Source organism: Ciconia boyciana, chromosome 1 (genome assembly GCF_034638445.1).
Source record: "Ciconia boyciana chromosome 1, ASM3463844v1, whole genome shotgun sequence".
Taxonomy (NCBI): domain Eukaryota; kingdom Metazoa; phylum Chordata; class Aves; order Ciconiiformes; family Ciconiidae; genus Ciconia; species Ciconia boyciana.
In genome coordinates, this window is record NC_132934.1 from 218,607,649 (window position 1) to 218,632,049 (window position 24,401).

The following is a 24,401-nucleotide window of genomic DNA, read 5'->3' on the forward strand; positions in this document are numbered from 1 at the left end:
CTGCAAGTTCTTCAAAGAAACACTGTATTTATTTTATGTACTTCTGAACATTTTAGGACACAACAGTTACAACTATTAAATAACTTAATTTTATCAAAGATCGCGGTTAATCTTTCTGACGTCACTTTTACATCAAGGGACTTTGAGCTATCCAGGTTGTCACGCATTCAAGTTGAGTGCAAGCTGAGGTATAAAACACCTCCATCAGTTGCATGTATGATTTCCTGGTTACCTTTCCAGAAACATGGAGAACTTGAAGAGTAAAGTGACATTTTTCAGTATAAAGTGGTCAAATAAGGACAATTTTGCAGTAACCTCTGGTGCATTACACTCACCTGCCCAATAGTAACTGTATTGCTCTCTCTTCAGAGTTTAGGTCAAATTGCTGACCTGAAACTTCAGATGCGAAGAGATGGGGATCTTCAGGAGCAGGCGCAAAATCTGAGTTCAAGCCTTTGGGGCTCCTGGTTAACAGCGATTGCAGCAGAGAGAGCAGTAAAAGGAAAAATAAAGATATTAAGGCACGTTCAAGATTAATCCATCAAGGATAAAAATCAAAGGCTATGTAAAGCCTTCTCCAGTTTGTAGCTTAATCTCTAGATACACAAAAACTTTCTGCAACCCTGCAGTCTGCTGCAAGTCACACCTAAAATCTTATACTTTGCAATGTGTCATAGAATCATTTAGGTTGGAAAAGACCTTTAAGATCATCGAGTCCAACCATAAAGGTTGGCCCAGTCTTGCGGTTTAAGCACAGCTGCTGCAAACAAGACGACAGAGGGCCTGAGAAAGACAAGCAAGGTATTTATAAATGATGTTCTATCAATTTTTCCTGGAAAGTCCAAAATCATCTACTTTTAAACAAATTGGAATAGTTTGAGCGGAAATAATTTAAATTGTGTTTGCAATAGCATCAACTGCCAAAGACAATGACATTATTTTCTGGTTTATGGTGGAACAAAAGACATTGTTAATCTTTTTCAAAAAAATAAAGAATTGAAGTTTCTCCTGTAAAAAACATGCATTTGTCTTAATACTTCCAAATTCCAATTTCACTGAATTGAGAACATTTACTAAGCCTAGTACTAAACAAATTTGGAGTTAGAAGTTGAAAAGGCACAGACACGTCTTTTTTTCAATCTGCTAAGAAAGATCACGTGGAAGAAGATAATGACTACTAATTCTGAGAACACAGTTATAGACGCAAATTTTCATGGGTATTTTGGCATCAAGAGATGCAAACTAGAATATGCAAAAGTACTCAATTTATGTCAGTAATTACTTACATTTCTTTGAAAACCTGTTCTCTGTGATGAAGTACCATTTAATTTGCCATGTTCCTTACACTACTCTTATTCATTATCAACATTTAATATTTCCTTATCAAATAACTCTGTACTAAATACAAATATACCGCAAAACAAAATTAAAATCAATGACTGAAATCAAGGCTTTAAGTCATGATGATTAAAATCAATTCACAAAATTTAGCCTTTTATTCACAAGTAGAAATTATTTTCCCATTTGAATGGGAATCCTAAAATACATCACATGAATCTCAGTATTTAAAGTTTTCCTGATAAGGCCTCAAAATTTATGGTTTGGAACTTAGTCTCACTTCCCCTTTTCCCAAGCTCACTTTGCTGTTGCTTTGAAATCGTCTCTCCCCATAAAAGGAGGCACTTCATTCAGTTCAATCTCCATGTCCGGGCTAGACTTCATTGCAGAAACAACCATGGCATCACGGAGTTTATTGCCTTGATCCAAAAGAGCTGAGAAATAAGCAGAAGGGCTAAATCTCAGCGTTCAAATGCAATTTAAAAGCAATGTGTAAACACAATAAATGTGCCAGCTACAGTCAAGAAACTTCTGTTTTCTGCTATTATAAAGAGGTCCTGACATACTGGAGATTAAGTGCGTGCTATATGTCATAAAACAGATAGCACAGCTGAGAGGGAGTGAGAGGAATCCTCTATCAGTCTCCCACTCAGAGCTGTACAAATAACTCATCTGCACACACCGAGTCAGGCATTAGAGGGGCATTAAGATAGAGCAGCAAGATGAATTTATGGAAGAGTAGCTTGTCACCTTGGGATGTCTCAACAGCAGTCTAATTTTAGGTCTTCTCCGTAAATATAAAAAATAACTCAAAAGACAAGACATACGGAAATCTGCCCTACTTTGATCCTCATTTGAATCCAGTCCAGGCGGTCTGTGATCTAAAAGGGATGCTAACTGGCAGGTGATGGAAAAGAAATCATTCTCCATCTGAAAATGCCAACGGCATAGAAACCCTCCCAAGGCCTATCTGAATGCGAGTGGCCCCTTTGATGGACATCTCGGAAGACATGTCAATGATTAAACAGCCTGTGGAGCTGAGCTTCCTTTCCCTCCAGGTCAGAGCTCAGGCATACTGCTAGGACAGCATGTTTTGACTGATCTGGATACTCAAGCCACCTTCTAACAAGACCGAATCAGTAGTTTTTAAGTAAAGACCTTTTTGTTATAATTTTCTGTTTGAAATAATATAGTGAGAGCGTGCAAAGTATCACTTTTCCTTAAGTCTTTATCTCTAGATAGGCACCTGAAATATTATCGAGAGCTATTTGTCGTGAAATCTAAAAGATGATGCCGACTGCATACAAACCTGAAAGCAGGTCTTTTGTAGCTGGATTATGCAAAGAGAGCACCCGCATGTTTGTTCTAGCAGGTGCTTCGGGATCAGTGCTGGTGGGAAATGACACTTGCCGATTTGAAAGATTGACTTTCAAACGTTCATCTGGTAAAATCAGACGGTGCTGAGAAGCAGAAAAAGTGTCCTTTATGTTTTCAGAGTTCTCTTGAAAGAGCAAACGATCCTTTCCCCTATTGAAAAATGAAACATTATTTCAGTAACAACTAAAGTGGATTGGTAAAGGGATTCAAACCTCTTCAAATTCTCCCTAGCACTGCAGCTGCCCCCCTTCAGCACATGCTCCAAAAAGAAACACAACACATTATTTTAATGACTCCTCATCTTCCACTTATACCACCAGAGAGACCGACTCAAGCTGTAAGGAAAAGATTTGTGACACCTCTTGTGTCAACTAGCATAGCTTGAACTAATGTAGGATGCAAATATATATCAGATGAGAAACTGTCCCTGTAAGCTCTGAAAATGTTCTGGATTTCATATAAAATGCACCTTCAAAAAGATCAAGTATTCCATAACTCACAAGTGTATAGCCATTACTTAAAAAAAGCACGTGAACTGCAAAATAAACCAGGTTTTTGTCATGGGGAAAAAAAGATACCTGGGAGTTGTGGCTCTGCTACAGTTAACGGACTCTTGGTCAGCAATAGTCACCCGTGTTTGCCTGGACTGCTGTGATGGAGCAAGAAACTGGGGCTTGCTGCTTCCCTGAGCAGGAGCGATATCTAAACTTGCATCTGTGGTTGGGGCAGAGCTGCTGGTGTCATACGATTCTGGCAGAGGTTCTAGAACTAGTGAGACCTGAAAGACAGAATGTGAAAATAGGATTTCGTTCTTTTCTTAATTAAGTGCAACACATGCTCTATTCAATGTTACGTTTCACGCTATGGAAAAGTGTTGCTCTTATACACAAAGCAGTGTTTATATCGTACAGTTATGTAACATCGTAAAACTCTGACACATTTACAACTACTTATTTCACATTCCACGTTTTCAAATCGCAGGCAACTATCTCTCAGCATAAATTGCCCAGAGCCAGGGCTGCAAAACAGAACACCACCTTCTTAACCCCAGATTTCAAAATCTTCTACTATTTCAGCCCACTGTGGCTGTGGAGAAGCATTAGAACTGAGTATCTGTTTTTAAATCCACTGTTAAAACTCACTCTCAGCATAGAGACTACAAAGTTTGTAGCTGAACTACCAATGCCACACATCCTTTTAAACAAAAACAGAGTCAACACCATCAGGATTCATTTTTCATGTGCTACCTAATTTCACGAATGCCTTGGACAGAGACCAGGTCTGCAGTGTACGTAGCACAGCTTGATCCTGGCACCTGATCATACCAGTAAGCGTTACAGCAATGCAATTTATAATAAAGAACAAAGATGTACGGACTACCTGCAGCTCTCCTAGTTTATCAGATGTTGGTGAAACTACGGTGAAAAACCCCTTGATCGGATGGCTGGGAGAGAGCTGGGACAGTCCGGTGATTTGCACTCTGCCAAGTGGAAGATGGTCAAGTTTGGTCATTACCTCCAGGACAAGCACACCCATATCTGCAAAAATTAGGAACAGCTTCCTTTCAGTCTCACATAACATGGTCACAATTGAACACAATTTAATTTTTTCTGTTAAAATGACAGAGATACTAGAGGTTAACATAATGTCGTATCATGAAATTATGATAATGAGGCAGCAGGTAAAGAAGTGTTATACTGATAATAAATTATGATAAATAAGTAGAAGATATCCAGTCTACCACAAAAGGACTACTTATGATAGGACAAGCGGGTAATGGTTTTAAACTAAAAGAGGGGAGATTCAGACTAGATCTAAGGAAGAAATTTTTTAAGCTGAGGGTGGTGAGACACCGGCTCAGGTTGCCCAGAGAGGTGGTGGATGCCCCATCCCTGGAAACATCCAAGGTGAGGTTGGACGGGGCTCTGAGCAACCTGACCTGGTGGAAGATGTCCCTGCTCTTGCAGAGGGTTGGACTAGCTGACCTTTAAAAGACCCTTCCAACCCAAACCATTCTGTGATTCTACAAGTAGCAATAGCAGACACAGGTTTTACAGACAAACTCTAGACATCAGGCTTGCATTAATTTCCTGCATATCTTTCACTAAATTAAGTACCTCTATAACATTAAACTGCCTATAACATATATATAACCTATAACATATAACCTTAAATAACATTACCAGCTCTCTGAGTATCTTTTTATTCTTCATGCCCTTAGAACACTGAAACGCCTATTTAATATAAGTATAGTACCAAAAATCATCTGATCTTGACACTGTGGGGACTAGAGGAGACCTCAATAGTTTGCAGACCTGAGCGCCAAACCTATTAGAGAGACTGATGTCAGCAATCCCAGGCTGAGATCAAAAGCCTCCCAAATCAGGAAAACGACTTAAAAAGCCATAAGTGAACACAGGACTGGGGTTACTTGGCGGGGAAATAACTCCTCGGCCTCCACGGGTCTCCCCACAGCTCCGGCCCTGATCTGCCTGACCAAGGTGAAGCGGCTCTACCTGTCAGGTAGGCAGCGAACTGCCTGGGCCCGCAGCGGACAGCGTAGCGGGCGGTGGTTCTCCCCGCCGGCTGCCCGGGCCGGGAGGCGGGCTGGAAGACGGTGCCGTCGGAGGTCTCTCCCCACCACCTCAGGCGGACGAGGGCGGCGGCGGTGGGCGGCTTGGGGATGGTCCATAGGACTCGGGAGACGGTGCAGCGGAGGAAGCAGCGCAGCGGGCCCTCCACGAGCGGCGGGAGGCTGGTGGAAGCGGGGATGTCGCCGAGACCTGCGGGGACGAGGGACCGAGCGGCGTCAGCGGCCCGGCACGACGCAAACCACGGGCTGAGACGCGCTCCCAACCGTCGCCGTAGTCTCCCACCCCACGACCCTTCTTTCCTTCCCGCCCGGGAGCGGCCCACCTCCCCGCCGCCGGGAACCCCCCGCCGCCGGGGCGACCGCCCTCGGCCTCTTCTGCCGCATCCCGCCTCGCCTCAGGCCGCGCCGCCGCCCGGCAACCGCCGCCTCGGCGGGAGCGGGACGCACCCCCAGGGGGCGCCGAGCCGCACTTCCGGGACTACAACTCCCGTCATGCACCGCGGCACCCTACGGAGCCGCGGACTACATTTCCCAGAAGGCCACGGGAGAGCGCTACGGATGCCCGCGGCGGCGGACTGCGTTTCCCGTGGTGCCGCGCGGCGGCGCTGTGAGGGGAGGCCGCTTCCGGTGGGGCGGCGCGGGGTGGGGGTTGGCGGCGGCCGAGGCGTTCGGCGGGGCTGGTTTGGGGGGTTCGTGTCGTGTCCTTGTGTGTTGGCGTCTCGTTCGTCGTCATGTCGGCCCTGGAGAAGCAGCTGCACCTGGGCCGCCTCCCGCCGCGGCCTCCTTTGCCCGGTGGCGGCGGCCAGTCCGGCTCCAAGATGCGCATGGGGTAGGTGGGGAGGGGTGGGGGCGGCTGAAGGGACCGGCGGGGGAGGAGGAGGTGGGGGGAGGAGGAGGTGGGGAGGGCTCTTGGGGGGGGGGGGGGCAGAAGGGGAACGAGGCTAACAGCGGTGGGGGAGGGATGCTTGGTGCTGGGGGGTGAGGGATGCTCGTTGCTGTGGGCCTGGGGGTTTCGCTGGCAGTTTGGGGGGGGGGGCTCTGGAGGCAGGGGGTGCTCGTTTTTGGGGGTTTGGAGGCAGAGGGTGCTCGTTATTGGGGGGTCTGGAGGGAGGTGTGCTCGTTATTGGGGGTCTGGAGGGAGAGGTACTCGTTATTGGGGGGGTTTAGGGGTGGGAGGTCCTCCTCGCTGGAAGGTGGCAGCAGAGGAGAGAGGGGCCACCCTTGGGTGGGCAGGTTGGGGTGCCCTGTGCAAAGGGGATGCTCTGTCCTGAGTGGAGCTGTGGGTGTACTTTGGGGGATGGGTTACTTGTTGCTGGGGGGGGATCGGGGGCTGGGGTGTTTGCTGCTGGGGTATTTGAGGGGGGGGGCTGTGGGTGGGGTGCTCGTTCCTGGGGGAGTTGACAGGGAAAAGCAGAAAAGCGGGTGCTATTTCTTGGGGGGTTTAGGGTGAGGGGATCTTTGTGCAGGGCTGGCAGCCCAGTGGAGGTGGCAGACAGCGTGGTGGGTCTCCCTGGACGGTGACATGATGCGAGAAGTCAGCAAGCCCCCGGGCTGGCCCTGCTGTGTGCTGGATTGCTTCCCAGTGCCCCAGGAGAGCCGCATCTGGACGGGGCTTCTCCAGCCGCCTCTCCCTGGCAAGGAGGGAGGCAAAGGTGTTACTGCACGAAGAGTAGCTTCAGTGCTGGGGCAAGGTGGCTGGTGCTGGGATTGCTCTTCAGCAGCCCTTTTCTCTGAGTCTTTTTGCCATCTGTGTTTGAAGGGAGGCTCTAATGCGTCGTGATTTATCTAGGTGGCACCGCAAAGTCGGTGGAAGCATCGCTGGGGGAGAGAGGTATATTTAAATGTTATTTCTCAGCAGCAGACACTTATGTGAAGCTGTACAGTAGGTGAGCTCTGCCAAGTGACTTAAGTCGCTGCTTCAGATGATGGAAAATCTGGGATAGTCTGGTACAGATGTCAAATCTTTTAAGCAGGAGTGAGAACATGTTTTGGAAGCTGTGAGAGAAGATTGACCGGTGTCTAGCTGTGTGGATGGCAACTAAAAAGGACTGACTGGACAAGACCAACCTCGGCAAAAGCTTTATTCTCTAGCGATGAATCAGAGGGAGAAAATGGGTTGCAAATGGGATGGCTTTGAAGGGAACTTAGTAATTTCACCTCCAAAGGTGTGAGGGAGAAGCTTGTCTTCCAAGCAGGTTTCTAGTTATGCTTAAAGGAGAGCAAGATGATCTTGCAGCAGGGTTACGGCTAGATTGTAGGGAGGGGAGTTATAGTTGCAGAGTGAAACAAAGGAAGCTGGCAATAATCATGGGGGCTTGGGCTGAGGAGAGGCACGGTCTGCGATGCTGAACAGAACACTTGGGCAGCCCTGCGCAAAGGTGGGGAGGGCGTAGGTTTGAGCAGAATGGCAGAAACATGGACATTTTACAAAATCTGGAGAAAATGCGTTTTCAGGGCTGTATGACTTTTCGTACGTAGGTGGTTGTTAAAATATGAGGTCTGGATTGTGACAAAGAGCAGGGGTTGAGCCTCTGGAAGAACGCCAGCCTCTTGCGCGAGAGCTAGCCTCTGCGAGGTCCAGCTGCGCGCTGCACGATTCCTGCGCGATACGAAGTGCTCTATTTGGAGGATAAAAATATCCTACAATTCCTACAGGAAATCTCCTTTGCCTTGATGCATGAAATCAGATAACTAAAAGAAATAATGAAAAAGACAGCTACTCCACTGTGACTGAAATAAACTGTTTAGGTATTTACAGATGGGAGAGCACTATTTCTTCTCTCCTTTAAAGCATTTATCTCACATCTTATTATTTATATTCTATTTGCATAGATATAATACAATTGATGTAGTTAGTATATGAGCTAATACTAACAAATCTTCATCAAATACTTCTTTTAATGTGAATTATTTTAAAGCTAAGTTTCATGTAAGTGTTTAATGGCATGGCTTTGAGGCTAAGCAAAAAAGTTGTATTTAAGGATTAATTTGTACTATTATTATAGAAATAGGCATAGAAATTAGAAAGAAACAGTTTTGAATGACTTTCAGAGGGGGTTCTGTCTCTCAGGACTGCTGTCTGCTCTCCTGTATCTCTTGGTTATCTGAAATGGAGAGTTGGGACTCATGGGCTCTGTTTCCTGACGTTGTGTGGAACCGTGGGGTTATAAGCAAGTCACTAAATCACTAGTTCACCTGTTTGTGGTGTGGAGAGTCTTGTATTTCACAGGAGTGTGCTGAAGGTTACATGGTATATACACGGCTAGATGTAATGTCAAATATATTATTTAATTATGCTGGCTCTGTTCAGAACAGAGTTAACCAAGCGAAGCCTTGTGCTGTGCAAAGTCTGCCAAACACACAAGTTTTCTGTTTTAGGTGAAGAAATAAACTTTTTATTTCTTCCTCTTGTTTTATCCGGTTTAACTTCAGAGTCTCATCCCTTGCGGTTATTTTGTGTAATTTTGAATGTGCTTTATACCAGTTTCATGCATTGTAAACTTTGTCAGCACCCTATCTAATTCTTTCCATACAGCAGTGTGTACACCGACGGCACTGTGAACAAACACCATGACGCATTGCTTGTTCAGTTAGGTACTCCTACTTTAATAATAAATATAAAAACTTCCAACATTGGTGTTAAGGTGGCCTTAAACAGGATGAAAATCAGTTTGCAGTTTGTCTTGCTTCTGGTGTCAACTTCTGTCAGGTATTTCCTGAAGGCAGGTGTCTCCATGTTAAATAAAAAGCCAAAAATTAATTTCCTGCAACATAGGGTGATCTGCACTCTGCTGCGAGGCCTCAGAGTTGGTGAGCTAAAGGAGCTGATGTGTTTTTCATGTGCCTCTAATTGGCTGTGTTCTTGCAAAATGATGCCATGCTGCAGGATGTATTTTCCACGTCAGTGTTGTCGTTTCTGAAAATCCATCCTCGTGCTAATTTTTATTAGACAAATAGACAAAAGTAAAGGCTATTAAGTTACTAACTTAATGAGGTGCTGACAAAACCCCCATGATATTTGTTGCTTCACTTACTCATCACAGGTAAACAAACAAATTACAATTAAGCATTTCCAGGGATTTTAAAATGGATTTTATGATGTATGCCTGTGGGGTATTTTTGCAGTTCGGTAATATTTATGCTCATGCAGCGCTCATTAGTAGCAATCCTATATGGTAATTTATATAATGCTTCCTATCTTGTTGATCTTCGGAGGGTTTTTGAACGTTCTCTGTTAAGGAAATGATTATGAAGGGAAGTTTTTTTTCTATTGTTCTATAATGCTATAAACCTCTCTTTTTCCCTTTCAAATACCTTCTGAAAGCACTGATACGCAATACAGCGTTGCGGTTAAGGATCAAGAATTCCCCTGTCCTTCCCCTTTGAAGCAGCAGGGAATAGTTCATAATCACGTTGTAGTTGCATGGCACAGTTGTATTTTTGGTTTACTGCTTTGACATCGAGTAAATCCCTTTACGGGTCACGTTCCTGTTGTGTGAGGCACTGCACATCTGACATGAGAACGGCATCATCCGGAGATACTTGCGACTTAAGCGTAAAAAGGAGACAAGAAGTGGAATACGGAGACAGCAAAGTACAAGTAACGGTGAGGTGAAGCTGTCATGCTGTAGACACTTTTCTGGTGGTGTTGCAAAGGAGGGCTGGAAGGCAGATCTGGCAAGGTGGGGAGGTGGCTTTTTAAATAGGGTGGTGCATCAGAGAGCTCCGACATTGGTCTGAAGATGGAGCGTGGGTAACGGATGCTGGTTTTAGTGATGCAGCAGGCACCGCGGCTCAGATTTTTAGTCAACGCTTTCAAATGCCAGAACTGCATGGAATTGAATTTGTCAACCTATTTGTGCGATTGTGTCATTTACTTGTCTCTGGTTGCTGATGAATGTCGCAGGAGATAAGGGTGGCTGGATGTCAACATCATCTAGACCTTTGCTTCTGAACCTGATCAGTCTGTAGACTCAATAGTTTGTTCCTTTAACCTTTTCTTCTTCCCCCAAGATCTCTGACGTCTCCTCATCTTAAGCTGTGTTATCATTTTTGGACAGCAGTGCCCAAAACTGGATGTGGAACTTCAACAGAGGCTTTCACACACCTGTGAACTGGGAAGATTATTTCATTTACATTCGTAGATGACAACTTCATTCATACATCTCAGCAGAACTGGGTTGTTTTTTTTTTTGGTGGTATGACTCTGCCTCCCTATTCAGGTTGTGGGCTACGTTTCTGCTGTGTGGCTGCTTGCATCTTGTCTGCATTCATGTAAATTATTGCTACCTGGGCTTAACTTAGGCTTAGCTAAGTTTAGCCTTAGCAGGTTGCAGTTAAGTACAAACAAGTGCAAGATTCCATAGTCAGGCCACGGAAAGAGAATGTGATTAATTATTCAGAGAAAAATTAGAGTGTGACTTATGGTGCTGGCAAATGTACAAGGCTATACTGAAATAGTCCTTTAAAATTCAGACTTTTACAGGAAGCAAAAATAATTAAACTTAGAGAAATGTTAGTTTGCTCTGTTAAGCATCTCGTGTTTATAAATCTGTTTTATTTCTGTGCTTTGAATTTCTTGAATTGGAAGCAGGGCCATTAAAATGGGTTTAAACTTAATATCGAACAGTGCTGGCAAGCTGATTTTTCCACGGCTAAATGCTTTGCTTCGTATGCACCGATCCTCTGACTAGCGTGTTGGGTACTCTCATTTTTATTCTTTCTTTTTTTATTGACGAGGCAGGCCAGGTTAATGTGACTGTATGGTGTGGTTGAAAGCAGATCATAAGAAGCAGAGGGTGGAGCAAGCGATATTGCTGTAGGAAAACAGAAAAATAATTTACTGCAGCACTGAGATTTCTCAAGCTTCAGTCATCCTTGATGGGAAAGTTAAGTTACAGGGTAGGATGCTTTCTTCAAAACATCGTTTTCAAACTTACTCTGAGATTATTTGTTTTGCAAAGAAGCTTTTGCCATTTATACTGAAGACTTCTGAACCAAAATAAAGTCTTACATCTTTTTGGTAGTAAGCTGTTAAAAGGTTAATCCATGTTTCAGTAGTTTGTAATAAAATGTCACCTATTACTGCATTGAAATAGGTGAAAATAGACTCGTTTCTCTTTTTTATTTATTTATTTTTTTAATTCTTTTTTGCCATTTTCCAGCACGATGGCTTCCTTATGTCTCTTTACTGGAGAGTCTCATTCGAGAAGTCAAAGTGACCAAAGCAAGTAGCTGTGCTGTGCTCGTGGAACTGTCACATGGGGCCGAGTGCTCTGCTCCATCACTGTGAATCTTAGCTCTGCTTGCAGCTGCAGATTTCCACGCTTCCAGTTGTATATCAAAGTAATGACGCATGTGAAAATGCAGACAGTAGGGATGTTGAATCCTTGATTGTGTGGAACACGGATATTAATGTTTAAGTAAAACCACTGAATAGCTAAAATGGCTGCTGCAACATAGTTTTGACTGGCTTTTGCGGTAGCACAAGATGTACGCTTAGAATTTCGTCGTGTTTCACAGCACGTCGCATTGATTTCTGCTACCTTGCTTCCTCTAAATTACAGCCCCCTCCTGTCTGCAGACACACACGTGTGTGTGCGCCGTTCCAGCAATACCTGCCTTTGCTAGCGTAGCGCTCTCCTGCCTCTATTTAAGGAAGATGGTGCCTCTCTTCGACTCGAGCAGTACATGAAAATCACACCACTGAGAGGAACTTGAAGTTCATTTTTCAATGTCCGTTTATTTTAAGGAGCAAATATGTCTAAGGTTGTGTTTGAAATTGCCTGCATATTGAAAGCAATTTGTTTGAATCGCTCGGTTGAAATGGAAATACAATCAAACTTTATGGTCAGAGTTCTTTAGGGAAATCAAATAATGGAGTTTGCAAAATCCCTAGTGAAGCAAAAGGACCGAGACCCGCAGAAGCAGCTCCTGACAGCTGTAACAGCTGATGCATGTGCTGTCTTATTTTGTCTTAAGTTTTTCACTAGTTTGCTTGCAGAACTAGCTTCTTCAGAGTTGAGGATCCCGATGGGGTTTGGAAATGAAGAAGAATTTGCTGTTCTTTTCCAATGTGTGAATAAAAATTACGTATGATCTCCTAGATCTTTTAATTATCTGGACGGCCTTGATTGAATCTGATCTGTGTAATTCGATCATGACAATTACAACTAATTTCTTCCTTTTTACAATTTTTTCCCCCTGAAACTTTTAAAATAAAGAAATGTTTTATGTATTCAGTATCTTTAAGGCAGAGCTTAAAATACCGTCCTTGTCAATTTTTAGAATATTTAAATACAACTTGTCAACCTTGGCAATTCTTACATATAAATTGTGTTTGATTTGCTTTGGTCAGGTTCAAATATGGCACAAGAATTAAGTATCTTGATTGATGCATGTGATGTTCTTTAATTGCATTAGTAGTTTTAAATATGGACACTCAGCGCAAAAAAAAGGCATTTCTAAAAATGGTTCTCCCTGCTTGGTACAGCCTTTTTTTTTTTTTTTTTTTTCTTTTTAGGAAAATACCTGAAAGAAAACCCTTTTAAAAATTGGTGAGAGATTTGTTGAGCCGCGTGGGCTCCTGTTGCTCCGGCATCGCTTGCAGTATGTGCACATTTTCAGTACGTGATGAAGAGGACAAACTGCACAATAGGATAAAACTAGCTGTAGAGGGTGCCCAGAATTTGTTTGGTGATTCCAGTTTAATATGGGCTGGCTGGCTTGGAGTTTAAGGATCATTCTAGAAAAGTTATTATGTTGTATCCATTTCGGTTTTGGTCTGCCGCATACTTTAAAAAGCAGTAATTAGTTCTGTCAGTTTAAATATTTGGTCAGCAGAATACTGCTTCAGCACAGGAAGGTGCAAAATCACAGCTGCTGTTTATTGGGCTTGCTTCTAATTTTGAATGTGTGTTGATGTATCGCTAAAAAAAGAAGCTCTAGGAAAAATAACAAATCAAAGATACTAATTCTTTTCTTCAGAGAAATGTTTCTCTGTCATCAGCCACTGCCCACCTTCCTGTGGTCACCAGGTGTTTTGTGGAAAACTACAAGGTTTCTTCTGACCTTTTTCGGGTTCACTATTAAATCAGAGGTCACTTACATTTTCCTAAGCATTGTTTGGAGGCTACTGTCCTGCTTCTCTTCATCTTCTCCATTGGAATGTGTTTGGGTGGCCTTGCAGTTAGCCGGGTAGGGACCAGATCTGGCTGAAAGATCTGGGAAAGATCAGAGCAGTTGTGGATGCCCCATCATTGGAAGTGTTCAAGGCCAGGTCAGATGGGGCTCTGAGCAACCTGATCTAGTGGAAGATGTCCCTGCCCATGGCAGGGGGGTTGGACTAGATGGTCTTCAAAAGTCCCTTCCAACCCAAACCATTCTGTGATTCTGTGAAAACCGTTTTTGTTTTCAGCTAGATCTGTTCACAGGGAGTGGTTAAATCTGGAGGAATGGGGAAGGAAGGAGATGTCCTCTTCACTAACCCCGCAGGTTTATGCTGCGTTACAGTGACTGTGTATCACTGCTCTCAGTAACCGGAGCGTTGCCTTTTCTGTTTGTCTGACAGTTCCAGGAGAAAGAGCTGCATCAGGTCAACCTAAGAGGCTTAACCTGGAGAACTTGGTATCAGTCTCATCTGATCTCATGAAAACGTCTGCTTGAGAAAACGAGCTAAAAATCCCTTTCAATCTGAGTAATTGAGATGAAGTTAACTTAGTTTACCCTTTTACTCCTCCCCCACCACCCCACCCCACATCAGTCCTGGCGTTGTGTTTAACCAGGTCGGGCTCTGTAAAGCTTCTTGCTATATGCCCTGTTTTCCAGTCTTAATTATTCCTATACTTCTTTGAATCCTCTTAAGTTATATCCTTAAATTATTGATCCAGCTGCAGGTCCAGTATTCCAGACATGGTGGCACCAGTGCCTTGTGCAGTAGTAGTACAGTCTGTGCTCCAAGTTGAGATTGTCCTTAGATGCCTGAGAATCACGCCACGACCGGGGTCACCGCGCTCTCACTTTGGCGTATGCAGTCAGCTGACAAACCGCCAGCTTTCCGGAGACCGCGCTTCACAGGACCGCGTGCCCCGTCCTGTTAATGCAGTTTCTTGCCCTGTGCCTGGGTACGTGACTTGGCTTTGTTGGTTTTGAGATCTGGTCTTCATTTGTCAGAAAAGGAACAATGCCGAGTCCCTCTATACTTGCTCTTGCCCATGCAGGATTAATCAACGTTTTCTGTGTGGCTTGGCTATCGGTAGCTGATTTTGGTTAGTGCTGTGCTTAATATTCCCTCTGGCAGTCTTGAATACTTAAAAATCTGTGCTTACTGGTAGAAACTATGTCATTAGTTTCTGTTTTGCTGTTTGTGACAGATCCTGAGGCCGGTGTCATCAGAGACAGCTCAAGCTATTTCACGTTATTGCAGCTTGGGCTTGTAGCGTTGGTATGCAGCTGCGAGAAGTTCATTTCTTGCTTTTTGTTATGATTAATTTGGATGCTAAATATCCCAAACTTGTGCTACTGATGATTCATGTGATTTCATACCTCTCCTACACAATATGGGTTTAATGTCCTTGCACTAGTCAACAGGCTACTGCGTTCCCTTGCCTTGTGGAATAGTGGCTGTCTGTCCTGTAACCCTGCTTTCACAAAAGTGGATTAATTTGTCACACAACCAAAACTCTTCATCTGGCATGATCCAATTAATCAGCAACTTGCTCCGGGATTTCCCCATGTTCTGCCTCCCTTATGGGTAAGAGAGTCCACTCACAAACTTTCTGGTCTCACAATAAAGGGGAGGTTAACAGGGAGTTCCTGCCGTTTACCAGATTTATGGATTATGTTGGAAGGGATATAGCCAGGCGGATGACAATATTTGCTAATCACCTGGAATTACTCAGGACAATCAAACCTAAAACCAGCCGTAACATGCTGTGGAAAAGTCTGACTGCGTTGAAATGCTGCATTTTAAAAGGATGATGAAATTTGTTGTCGCTAACTGCACATCCTACCTATTCAAAGAGCGGAGAAGGGAAATCATCCAAGCTGTGAGCAGTTCTCTCCATCTCCAGAAAGAACCAGAAATGATATGGAGAGCGAGTGTGATCAGGGCTAGGATGGCTTCCAGGCAAGGAGACAATCAATAGAGTAGGACTCTTGGCTTGAAAAATACATGGCCCAGGCAAGGGAAATATGATAGGGGCGTATACAGTCATTAATATTGTCAAGAACAGGCAACCGTTATCATAGCGTCACAGAACTCCTTTTTGCTCAAAGCCTAATTAAATCATGGCACTGTTGTCAAAGATGTTGTGGAAGTAGCCCTGGCTGGAAGCAGCTTGTATTTTATGTGACGAGGTAACGGAAACCGTCCTCCCTTAATGCAACACAGTGCTGAGGATGCAGCCTCTGGAGATCCCCATCCTGCTTATAATGAAAATCTGGAGGCAGGTCATATCTTATTCCCTACTTAACCCTTTCCAGAGCACTTGCTGTGCTGGCATCTCTCGGTGACATGTTGCAGAGCTGGATGGACATTTGCTGTCTCTCATCATACCGATTCTTGTGGTCCTAGAAGATAAACCAATTGTAAGTCAGGTAGCTTGAAGCTCTTATCAATAATATGAGTTTGCTGTGTTTCATACCAAGTTCTTGCTTATGAAATTCAGCATTAGTTGTTTCTTGAATCTTGACCTGCACTGGGAGTTTTTGTGTTTATGTTTTTCCTAGCAGGACGTTATATCAGTGTCGCAGCAAATGTTGTCTCCCTTCCTTGGATACTTGGACACCTATGCAGGTGTGCTTGGTTCTTCCCAATATTGTGACAGCTCGTCATCTTGATATTCTATTGCTCTGTTCTTCCGGATCTACAGCATTCTTTAAAAGGCAAAGGTTTGAATGTGATATTTTTTTTCTTTAATCAGAGAATGAGATTAATCTGAGGCAGTAAAAGAGATTAATATTTTCTGGATTTATGTAGGAGTGCGACATCTCATTTTATTTAATTTAAATTTGACAGTCTGGAAACCCACAGAAGTGAATTTGGACCATTCAGGGGGTGGTTGTTTTATGTTTCATATTCTAGAAATATTGGGGGGAAATAGGAGTTTTGTTTCTACAAAATTGAAAAGCTGCTTTGTCTGTTCCTTTCTATTTCTTTAGGAAGCCAAGAATTCAGGAGAAACTTCCCTCAACAGAGGAGATTTTTCTTCTGTGAAGGTCTTTCACCCCCCACGCCCGTGCTTGATTTTAATATTCTGTGCTGATTGCCTCCCCCAGAAGAGGTGAAGTGCAAAAAGCCTGTTAAAATGGTGCACTGTTACTCATCCTGTATACTGGGCTCAAATCTAGCCTAATTATGTCACTGCCAAAATTAAGCACTACTCTTTTAGCCTTCCTGAGTGAATATCAGCCTGAGAAACAGATTTTGCATCAACTGAGTCATCAGGAAAATTCTGATTGCGGAGCCTTTTGTTAGTAATGGAGATACAAGGAGAGGGTACAGCTGCACCTTTTGATGGAAGCAAAAAATAAATTGGTTTGTCAACTGGGCACCTTTGAGAGTGCTGGTTTATACGATGTCCGCAGAACAGGTCTTCTGCATTCACCCAATAATTTAGGGGAATTGCATTCCCTAAAGTGCTGGATGCGACCTGACATTAGTACCACAGGAGCAGCTAATTTAAGGTATAATTTGTTACAGCGCTTTGCGATGTACCTGTCAACAAACCGCGGCAGAAATTAGCCTTATTATAAAGAGGAGATGAGTCTCACTGCTTATGGGGAATAACGACTGTGATTCACCTTTTGGAAATGTGTGACTGGGAAAACCAGGCTTTACTTCCCTGCCTCTGTTCAGGTATGATTTCCTGGGCGTGGGGAGCCCTGGCAGGAAGATGCCAGCTTATACAAAAGGAGGAAACCTCTCCAGGTAGAAGTACTTACTAGACACGAAGCAGTCCACAGGTAGCACTGATGTCCGAATCTTTCATCACACTGATTCCTTTTTTAACACAATAGTTTTAGTCCATCTCCAAAGCACCTTTTCTTCCCCCGGTGTGCACCGTTACGATTTTCTTGCCTGTGTGCTGCTCATTCATCAGTATTTGGCAAATGATGTGACAGAAAAAGAAATCTTGCTTCTGGGCACTAGCTCCCTAGTTTGTGCTGGGTAGAATTGGGCATCCAGAAGTCTCCAGTGATTGGAATGCGTTTGGCCAGATTTTCTCTTCCTGGGGTGTGTATATATATATATTTTTTTTTTTATGACAGTAAAGCAGTGTTTCTGTATGGGTAGATTATGACTTCTAAAGGAATTACAGCAACCTGGGAATAAGTGCAAAGCCTGGAGCAAATGGCAGCCTGAAAGCCCATTCTCGTGTGGCATCTGTGTTACGCAGTCTTGTTGTTATGATCCTTAATTTAAAATACAGCTTTTAAAGATCCTGCCTTTCTTTTTCTTTAATCTTTTTTTTAATAACTTTAGCCTTTTCGACTCACTACCTTTTACTTGTGTTGGTGGACTTGCTAGCATCCTTCCTAACGAAATGGTTTTATTATAGGATGTTTTCAGAATCACAGACGGTTGCCTGTGTAGCTCTAAGAACATGGAGGAAGGCAGCTTGAGGAGTGTTTATTGATCTTTATTGTGATGCTGTTCTCGTGGTCCTTATACTTAACTGAGGCAGGATAGATATGGAAGCATATACCGAATTAATTTCGTCTTGTTCTTTTCCTTCACAGTCCTGATGTTGCCCTACATACAGTATTTAAATACTGGATCTATTTACAAATACATTAAAGTTTTAACCGTTGCAATAAATTCGAGGAAATTTGAGCTGTAATTAAAACTTGCTGCCGTCAACTTAAACCTGGTGGATTTTATTTATTCTGCAGTGTTTCTAAGTTTCTTCTATAGACCACGCTGTTCAATTCTCTCCATAGTTTTTCTACCAGCCACTCAGCCATTGGGACAGGTTGACTTTCTGTTTGAATGATATTTCTTCCAAAAATTAGAGGAGATTTCTAGGAAAGTTGTAATCTCATGACAAGTAGTACATGGTAAATTAGTAGTAACCTTCAGTAGATAGCTGACACTCTGTTTTTCAATACTCTTTTGTCAAGGTGACTTCTGAGAGGGATATATTATTTTTTTAATTATGATTCATGGGCTGAGTCATAAATTTAGGATGGCTTCCTGTGTTCCAGGCACTGGAGTGCTCCCAGTCATGTCAGCATCAGGCTTGCTTTAAGGCTAGAACAAGACCATTAAATACAAAGGTATTTAATGACTTTTGACTCTGACTTTTGAAGTGCCTGATCTGTGGGTCACTGCAAATTGGGAGATTGTACTGGGACAGTATCACTGTGCACCCTGTGCTTTTTCTTTTCCCTTGGCTTAGGTCTGTGTAGTCTAAATTGCCATTGTTCAGTCTTCCTTGGTATTGCTTTACAAGGAAAATATTCTTTGTGTCTCCACTGGTTTTCCTATGCATCTTTGTGATCTCCTCAATAGGAGCAACAATTGGAGCTGGGGGGAGAAGGAGGATTTCTTTACTGACCATAAACTTGCTTAATATTGTAGTCGTATGGGACTTTTCACTGATGCATCATTCGCTTCCAGTCCTAAACTGCTGTGTTACACTGGTGTATTCTCGTCAATGTATGTAATGATGCCCGTATGCCAATTTAAAGGAAAGATTTTAAAAATACCTCTTAGTGATTTTGGTTTTTTTTTTTTTTTTTGTCTTGCAGCCCTGGAAGAAAGCGTGATTTTTCACCAGTGCTTTGGAGCCAGTACTTTGAATCTATGGAGGACGTTGTGGTAGAAAATGAAACTGGCAAGGATATATCCTTTTTTCTAGATTGAACTTTTCTTATTCTCAGTGACTGGGGCATTATCACGTTTAAGTTTATCATTGAGTTTATTGGGGTTCTCGTCATCTTTTTCATGTATTTCTTCTCCTCTTCCATTTTTTTCTTTTGTAGGGATCACTATCAGTAACTAGAGCTATCCCTTCTAAGCTGACAGTTAAGATGTACCCAGCAAGGTCAGTTGCTGGTATTGCTTCTTTACTAATAATTAATTTTTAAAAGTGTTGCCAACAGTTCAATAACATATTTTGCAGGGAAATACTCATCAGTTCCCATAGTTTAAACCATATCAGGATCAAAGCTGTTTATTGATTTTTTTTTAATTTTATTTTTTAATTAACCACAGGTAGTTAACTGGCAATCAGCGAACTGTATGTTCAGAATTATCAGCAGTACAACAGATAAACCTCAACACTAAACACTTAGATGTTAATAAATACCTGCAAATTTCTAAACGCCTTTCTGCAAGTAATCCCAGGAAGTTCTGTTCCTGTACACACACAAACAAACATGTGCACAGTCATATGCACCCCCAAAAAGTGTGGGTGACAAACGCACATGGTCTCTTCTGGGATCGCAGGATCTCCTGCTTGTGCACATCTCCTGCTTGTGCACATCGCGCTGCTCCCACTGACGCGAATGACACTGAGAAAGCACCACATGAGGTACATACGTACACCTGAGGTGTGGGTCCCTACTTGTTGCACCCCAAATTGTCAGTCCACTAGCTGGTGTGCAGACGGGGAAGCTTCTCGCTCTGGCCAAGGCGGAGGCGGTGATGCCATCAGGGGTTCTTCTGGCAGCGTCAAACCAGTTTTTGACTGCAGCTGGTCCCTCTCCAAGATCCCTGCCCCCTTTGCAAATGTTCATGTTTCTTTTATACTTCTTTTCAAGCTGACTCCTCTTTGCCAGTCTTCCAGTTACTGTTTAATCCAGCTGATGGCAGTCATCCTCTTTGCCATGCTCAAACTGCTGGTTGTATCCAGGCCATTTGCTAACTGGGAGTGTCCCAACAAGTACAGTGTGTGAAGGTACTGGGACAGGACTTCCCATCGGTCCTACCTCTGCCTACAGCTCTGACAAAAGCAGGTTTGAGAGGTACTTCCAGGTCATTTGACCTAAATACAAAATGAAACCATTTTAATCTGTGTTTAAATAACACAACCTTGTAGTTTAAATAGTTCCATAGTTTTTAAGCATGCATATTCTAGCTTGGCCGTTAGGAAAACCAAGCTTTCAAGCTATTTCTCTCCAAATACCAATTTAGTAATTACTTCTCTAATGCCAGTAGCATGTGTTGCTTTGAAATGAGAAAATTCTCTCTCCTTGTTGTTTTGCTAAGCTTGTCATTATTTTGTGTTTATTAACTGCATTTGTCCAGTTGATCCTGTGAATTCTTCATGATGTGTACCTTGTCTGCCTTTGATGTAAGGGCTGTGCACACACCTGAGGCTTCATAAATAATAAAATAAAAAGGAAAATGGACCTATTTGGATAGGTGGTGTACATAAGCATCCCAAATTTAAGCAAATCTTAGTTATTTGGGATTTATTTTGTTACCTATGACCTTTAACAGAAGCTTGAGCTCCCATGTGAAACTTTGTGGACAGATGTGTACTGTGGAAGCAGCTCAATTAACGAATGGCGTTGGTGCCCCCTGTTCTGCCCCAGCTACGTGTTACTGCTCCATCAGATCTCCTTGTGTGAACAAACCCCAGCTGATGAAACTATTTAAGCTGACACAGCTCACTGTAACTGAAATTATATAGGGAACACCTGCATGAACTGTTTGTAACCAGCAGATCTGAAGGGCACTGCACTATTCAGCAGAAAAACGATGAACAGCTCGGTCAGTAACCGCAGCTAGCATGGTTAGATTCACAGGAATGCTTTTGTCCACCTCAAGAAGAGAGGGAGAACAGCGGAAGAGGGTGAAGTGACTTGTCTGATCTGTTGGTGACAGTTTGGGGCACTGAACGCAGCTCTCACAACTCCCGGTTCTGTGCCTTTCCTGAAGTGACACCATTTTTAGTGATAGTTAAACTGATTTTTCAGTGTCTACATATATACTGCAAGGGGACTTCAGCTACCATAATGAAGCGTCTTTGCTGTGTATGTTCCAGAGAGTAATTATATTGCCCTAAAAATCTTGTTTAGTGGCTTATCTGACATTTTTCCTTGGAAATAATAGGAAAATACTCCAAAAGTACATGCTCTGACGTGCATGCTGATCCTGGTTTGGTTTTTCTCGTAGTTGTTCAATTCACTGTTGTGCACGGGGAAAAGGGTGCAGGCAGGAGATGCGTGGATTACAGGGAGCAGGAGACCTGGACAGCAGGAAAACAACTCTTGAAACTGGAATTAAGTTTCGTCGAGGTTATGCTTGCACATGCCCGTTGATCAGAGACAGAAATGAGGCCTTGGGTACATACACAAGGGTAGAAACAAAACACTGTTGGCTCCAAAATACATTCAGCTAAGTAACTTACTTCAAATAACTCTATGATATGTCCTTAACTGTTCGTACACTTTTCGAATTTACAAAAGCGGATTGGAGGGGCCTGTCTTACTGCTGTTACACGGTGGAGGCCATTCTGCTCTTTCCTGGGCTGTGTTTACTGTAAGTAAGCTGCTGCTTTATAGAAGTGTATATGGATGCAAATATAGTCATGTGAGTGTGGAAGGCAACTGACCGTTCAGCTGTGTTAAGCACAGCAAAATCAATTCAGAAAACTGTCTTATAATCTCCTGGTGCGCACCTGACTCAAGTCTTCTAAATATTTCACTGTCAGTGTATTTTAATAAATAGGCAAAGCACATGCAAAGGTTTATCGTCTAGGTTTTAATTATCAGCAGTAACCAAAACTACATCTGCCAAATAGCTTGCATGTTTTAATGAAGCGCCGAGACATTTCTCATCATAGCATATAAATTTTTTTTTTTGGAAGGCTGTTTTTCCATGATGACCGGTGAAAGTTCAACAGCTTTATCTCATCATGACAATATTATCTTTGCATGGTTGAGGTCCTGTTTGACTTGTCGAGAAATCTCATTTGCTGCTCAAGCAACTCTGAAACACAAATTGAGGTGGTGTCAATAGGAGCGAGCGTGGGGACTGACCAAACCAAAATTCCTCCCCCCACCCATTCCCTTTAAAAAAATAAAGGGATTTAAGGAAGAAAAGATTTTTAAAGGATTTCAAGTAAAGTAAAATTGCTTGCAGGGTGTGATTTTTATTGGGGACCTTTTTAAGCCAGGAACTCTTTGAGCCGTCTAGTGCCCTTAACAGCAGGATGCTATAGGATGACTTTCATGGAAGTGCGACTGGAGAGATGAAGTCTGTACGTCTCCCCTGTGCCTTTGGCTGCGTCGTATTTGCTACCTTTTAGCAGTTTGGTGGGCTGTAGATCACTTAGCCTTTAAGCAGAGATTCAAACGAGTAACAAGAATGAACATTTTACAAGAGTCACCTCCAACTGCTCTTGAATTCCTGACATGACTACTGTTGAGTAATCCTGATGGTGTAATCATAAACCATCTTACATTATGATGAGACACATTAGAAAAATACTTTGCTAACCAGGCTGTAATTTTGGTGTTGAATAGTGGTTTTACACCTAACAGTTCATTTGTAGCTTGAGCTGACCCGGAGACTGGTGCAGATCTGGGTCTTAAAACTGTTGAACTTGAAATCTCAAATCTCTGTCTTACTAAATGCTGTAGTTATTTGCTTGTAGCTCATTAGTTGCCAAGATGGATGGATGTCTTTTCCTCTGCTAGTTCAGTGGGTTTGTTATCGTCTACAAGTGCCTTAAACAGATGTAGTGAAGGTCACTGCTTTTAATGGGAGGCAGAGGTATGAAGTCACGTTTTTCTGAGTTAAGGGCTTCTTACAAGACACTTCCACCCTCTCTAGAGCTCTTCATTTCCAATAGCCTCACCAATACCATTTTTACATTTAAAAATCTCCAGAGTTGAATTTAGCGGAGTGATTGCAGTTATAACGCTGTACCTTACAGCTACTAGCTGCTCATGTTAGTGTTAGCAATTAACAAAGTTTGATCATATACAAGATTCACATAGATTTATGCCTTGCACTTGAGACTGCATCTGGAGGAATAAACTGCCATAATGGAATGAACAATATTGGATATTGTTTATTATATTATACATTGAATATTATATATAATATTGAATATTGGATATTTAATATTTGATATATATTATATGGATTATATGGATATATTATATTGGATATATATTATATAGATATATATTGGATATATTATATTGAATATTATATATTGAATTATTGGATATTAAATATTGAATATTCCAGTACTCCATATTGGAATAAACAATTAGCTCATGCCTTTGTGTGGCTTTTATAGAATAATTTCCTTTGTACATTTTGAAATGAAAGTTTGTCCCAAGCAATCAAGTGTTAAATGTTTGAGATGAACCCAAACTTAAAAAAAAAACCAAACCAACCACCCCTCCCCCAAAAAACCAAGAAGAAACCCAAATGGGCAAGCATTGAGAGTAACCATCTATAAATAAAATAACAGCCTGCAGGAGTGGCGTGCTCCTTTCTTCTGTTGCTTATTGGCCTGGTAACTTCCTGGGTGATGTGTTTGTACTTCTCTTGGCCAAAGAACTCCTATTTGGATAAAACTCGGGGCACTGGAAAGCTTCCCATTCTCTCGCATCATGTTGATGATCTTCTTCCCTCACTCCCTACTGACAATAGTTTGATTTTTAGCAGCAGGCTGCTCCTCTGACTAGTTAAATTATTGCTTAGGTGCGTATGCGCCTCGCAGATTGAGGTTTCAGGGTGTCTTTAGGGGTTCTGAAATATTAACTTGTGGATTCAGTGGTTTTTGGGAGAGTGACTGCTACAGTCATTTAAGAGTTGAATAGCTGAACAACCAAAATATGAGGACTGGGTAGCTTTCAGATCTCTGCCCATAATGTAGGTGGTTCTATTAAGAACGCCTCAACAAATTCCCCCACTCCTGCAGGGCTGTTATTTAAATAATCAATGATTCCTTAACACAAAAGTCTTCCTTTCAACAAAGAATGCCACTTAATCACTGTGATGCCTGAAATAACTTATGTAAATTGAGCTGTCAGGGACAAATAGAGCCACAATCGTATTGCAGCCCTCCCTTACTTTAAAAAGATTCCTCACTTGTTCCCCCCGACCCCTTTGGACTAATCA

General features: G+C 42.7%; 2 protein-coding genes across 20 annotated transcripts in view; one reads left to right on the forward strand and one right to left on the reverse strand.

The window, feature by feature from the left end:
* The window catches only part of C2CD3 (C2 domain containing 3 centriole elongation regulator), a 51,664-nt gene extending 45,908 nt beyond the window's left edge, over nt 1-5,756 (reverse strand). For all 5 annotated transcript variants that reach the window (XR_012040515.1, XM_072850965.1, XM_072850966.1 and 2 more), the window contains exons 1-7: nt 5,632-5,756; nt 5,232-5,498; nt 4,096-4,253; nt 3,294-3,493; nt 2,648-2,865; nt 1,640-1,772; nt 336-464 (exon numbers count right to left, since the gene is read on the reverse strand). Coding sequence is in view for 4 of the 5 variants with exons in the window: in XM_072850965.1 (XP_072707066.1) it covers nt 336-464; nt 1,640-1,772; nt 2,648-2,865; nt 3,294-3,493; nt 4,096-4,253; nt 5,232-5,498; nt 5,632-5,692 (1,166 nt within the window). In the remaining variant the exon portion in view is untranslated. The remainder of the gene's footprint in view (nt 1-335; nt 465-1,639; nt 1,773-2,647; nt 2,866-3,293; nt 3,494-4,095; nt 4,254-5,231; nt 5,499-5,631) is intronic.
* Nucleotides 5,757-5,953: 197 nt separating this feature from the next.
* The window catches only part of PPME1 (protein phosphatase methylesterase 1), a 33,761-nt gene continuing 15,313 nt past the window's right edge, over nt 5,954-24,401 (forward strand). For 10 of the 15 annotated variants that reach the window (XM_072850974.1, XM_072850978.1, XM_072850973.1 and 7 more), the window contains exons 1-4: nt 5,954-6,137; nt 18,891-18,968; nt 19,061-19,154; nt 21,708-21,800. In XM_072850974.1, the coding sequence (XP_072707075.1) occupies nt 6,040-6,137; nt 18,891-18,968; nt 19,061-19,154; nt 21,708-21,800 (363 nt within the window). In that variant the 5' untranslated portion in view covers nt 5,954-6,039. Of the gene's footprint in view, nt 6,138-12,849; nt 12,934-13,877; nt 14,004-14,142; nt 14,431-15,790; nt 15,896-16,036; nt 16,199-16,468; nt 16,591-18,890; nt 18,969-19,060; nt 19,155-21,707; nt 21,801-24,401 lie in introns of those variants that run through there. The other 5 variants (XM_072850984.1, XM_072850985.1, XM_072850983.1 and 2 more) reach the window with 5 other exon arrangements.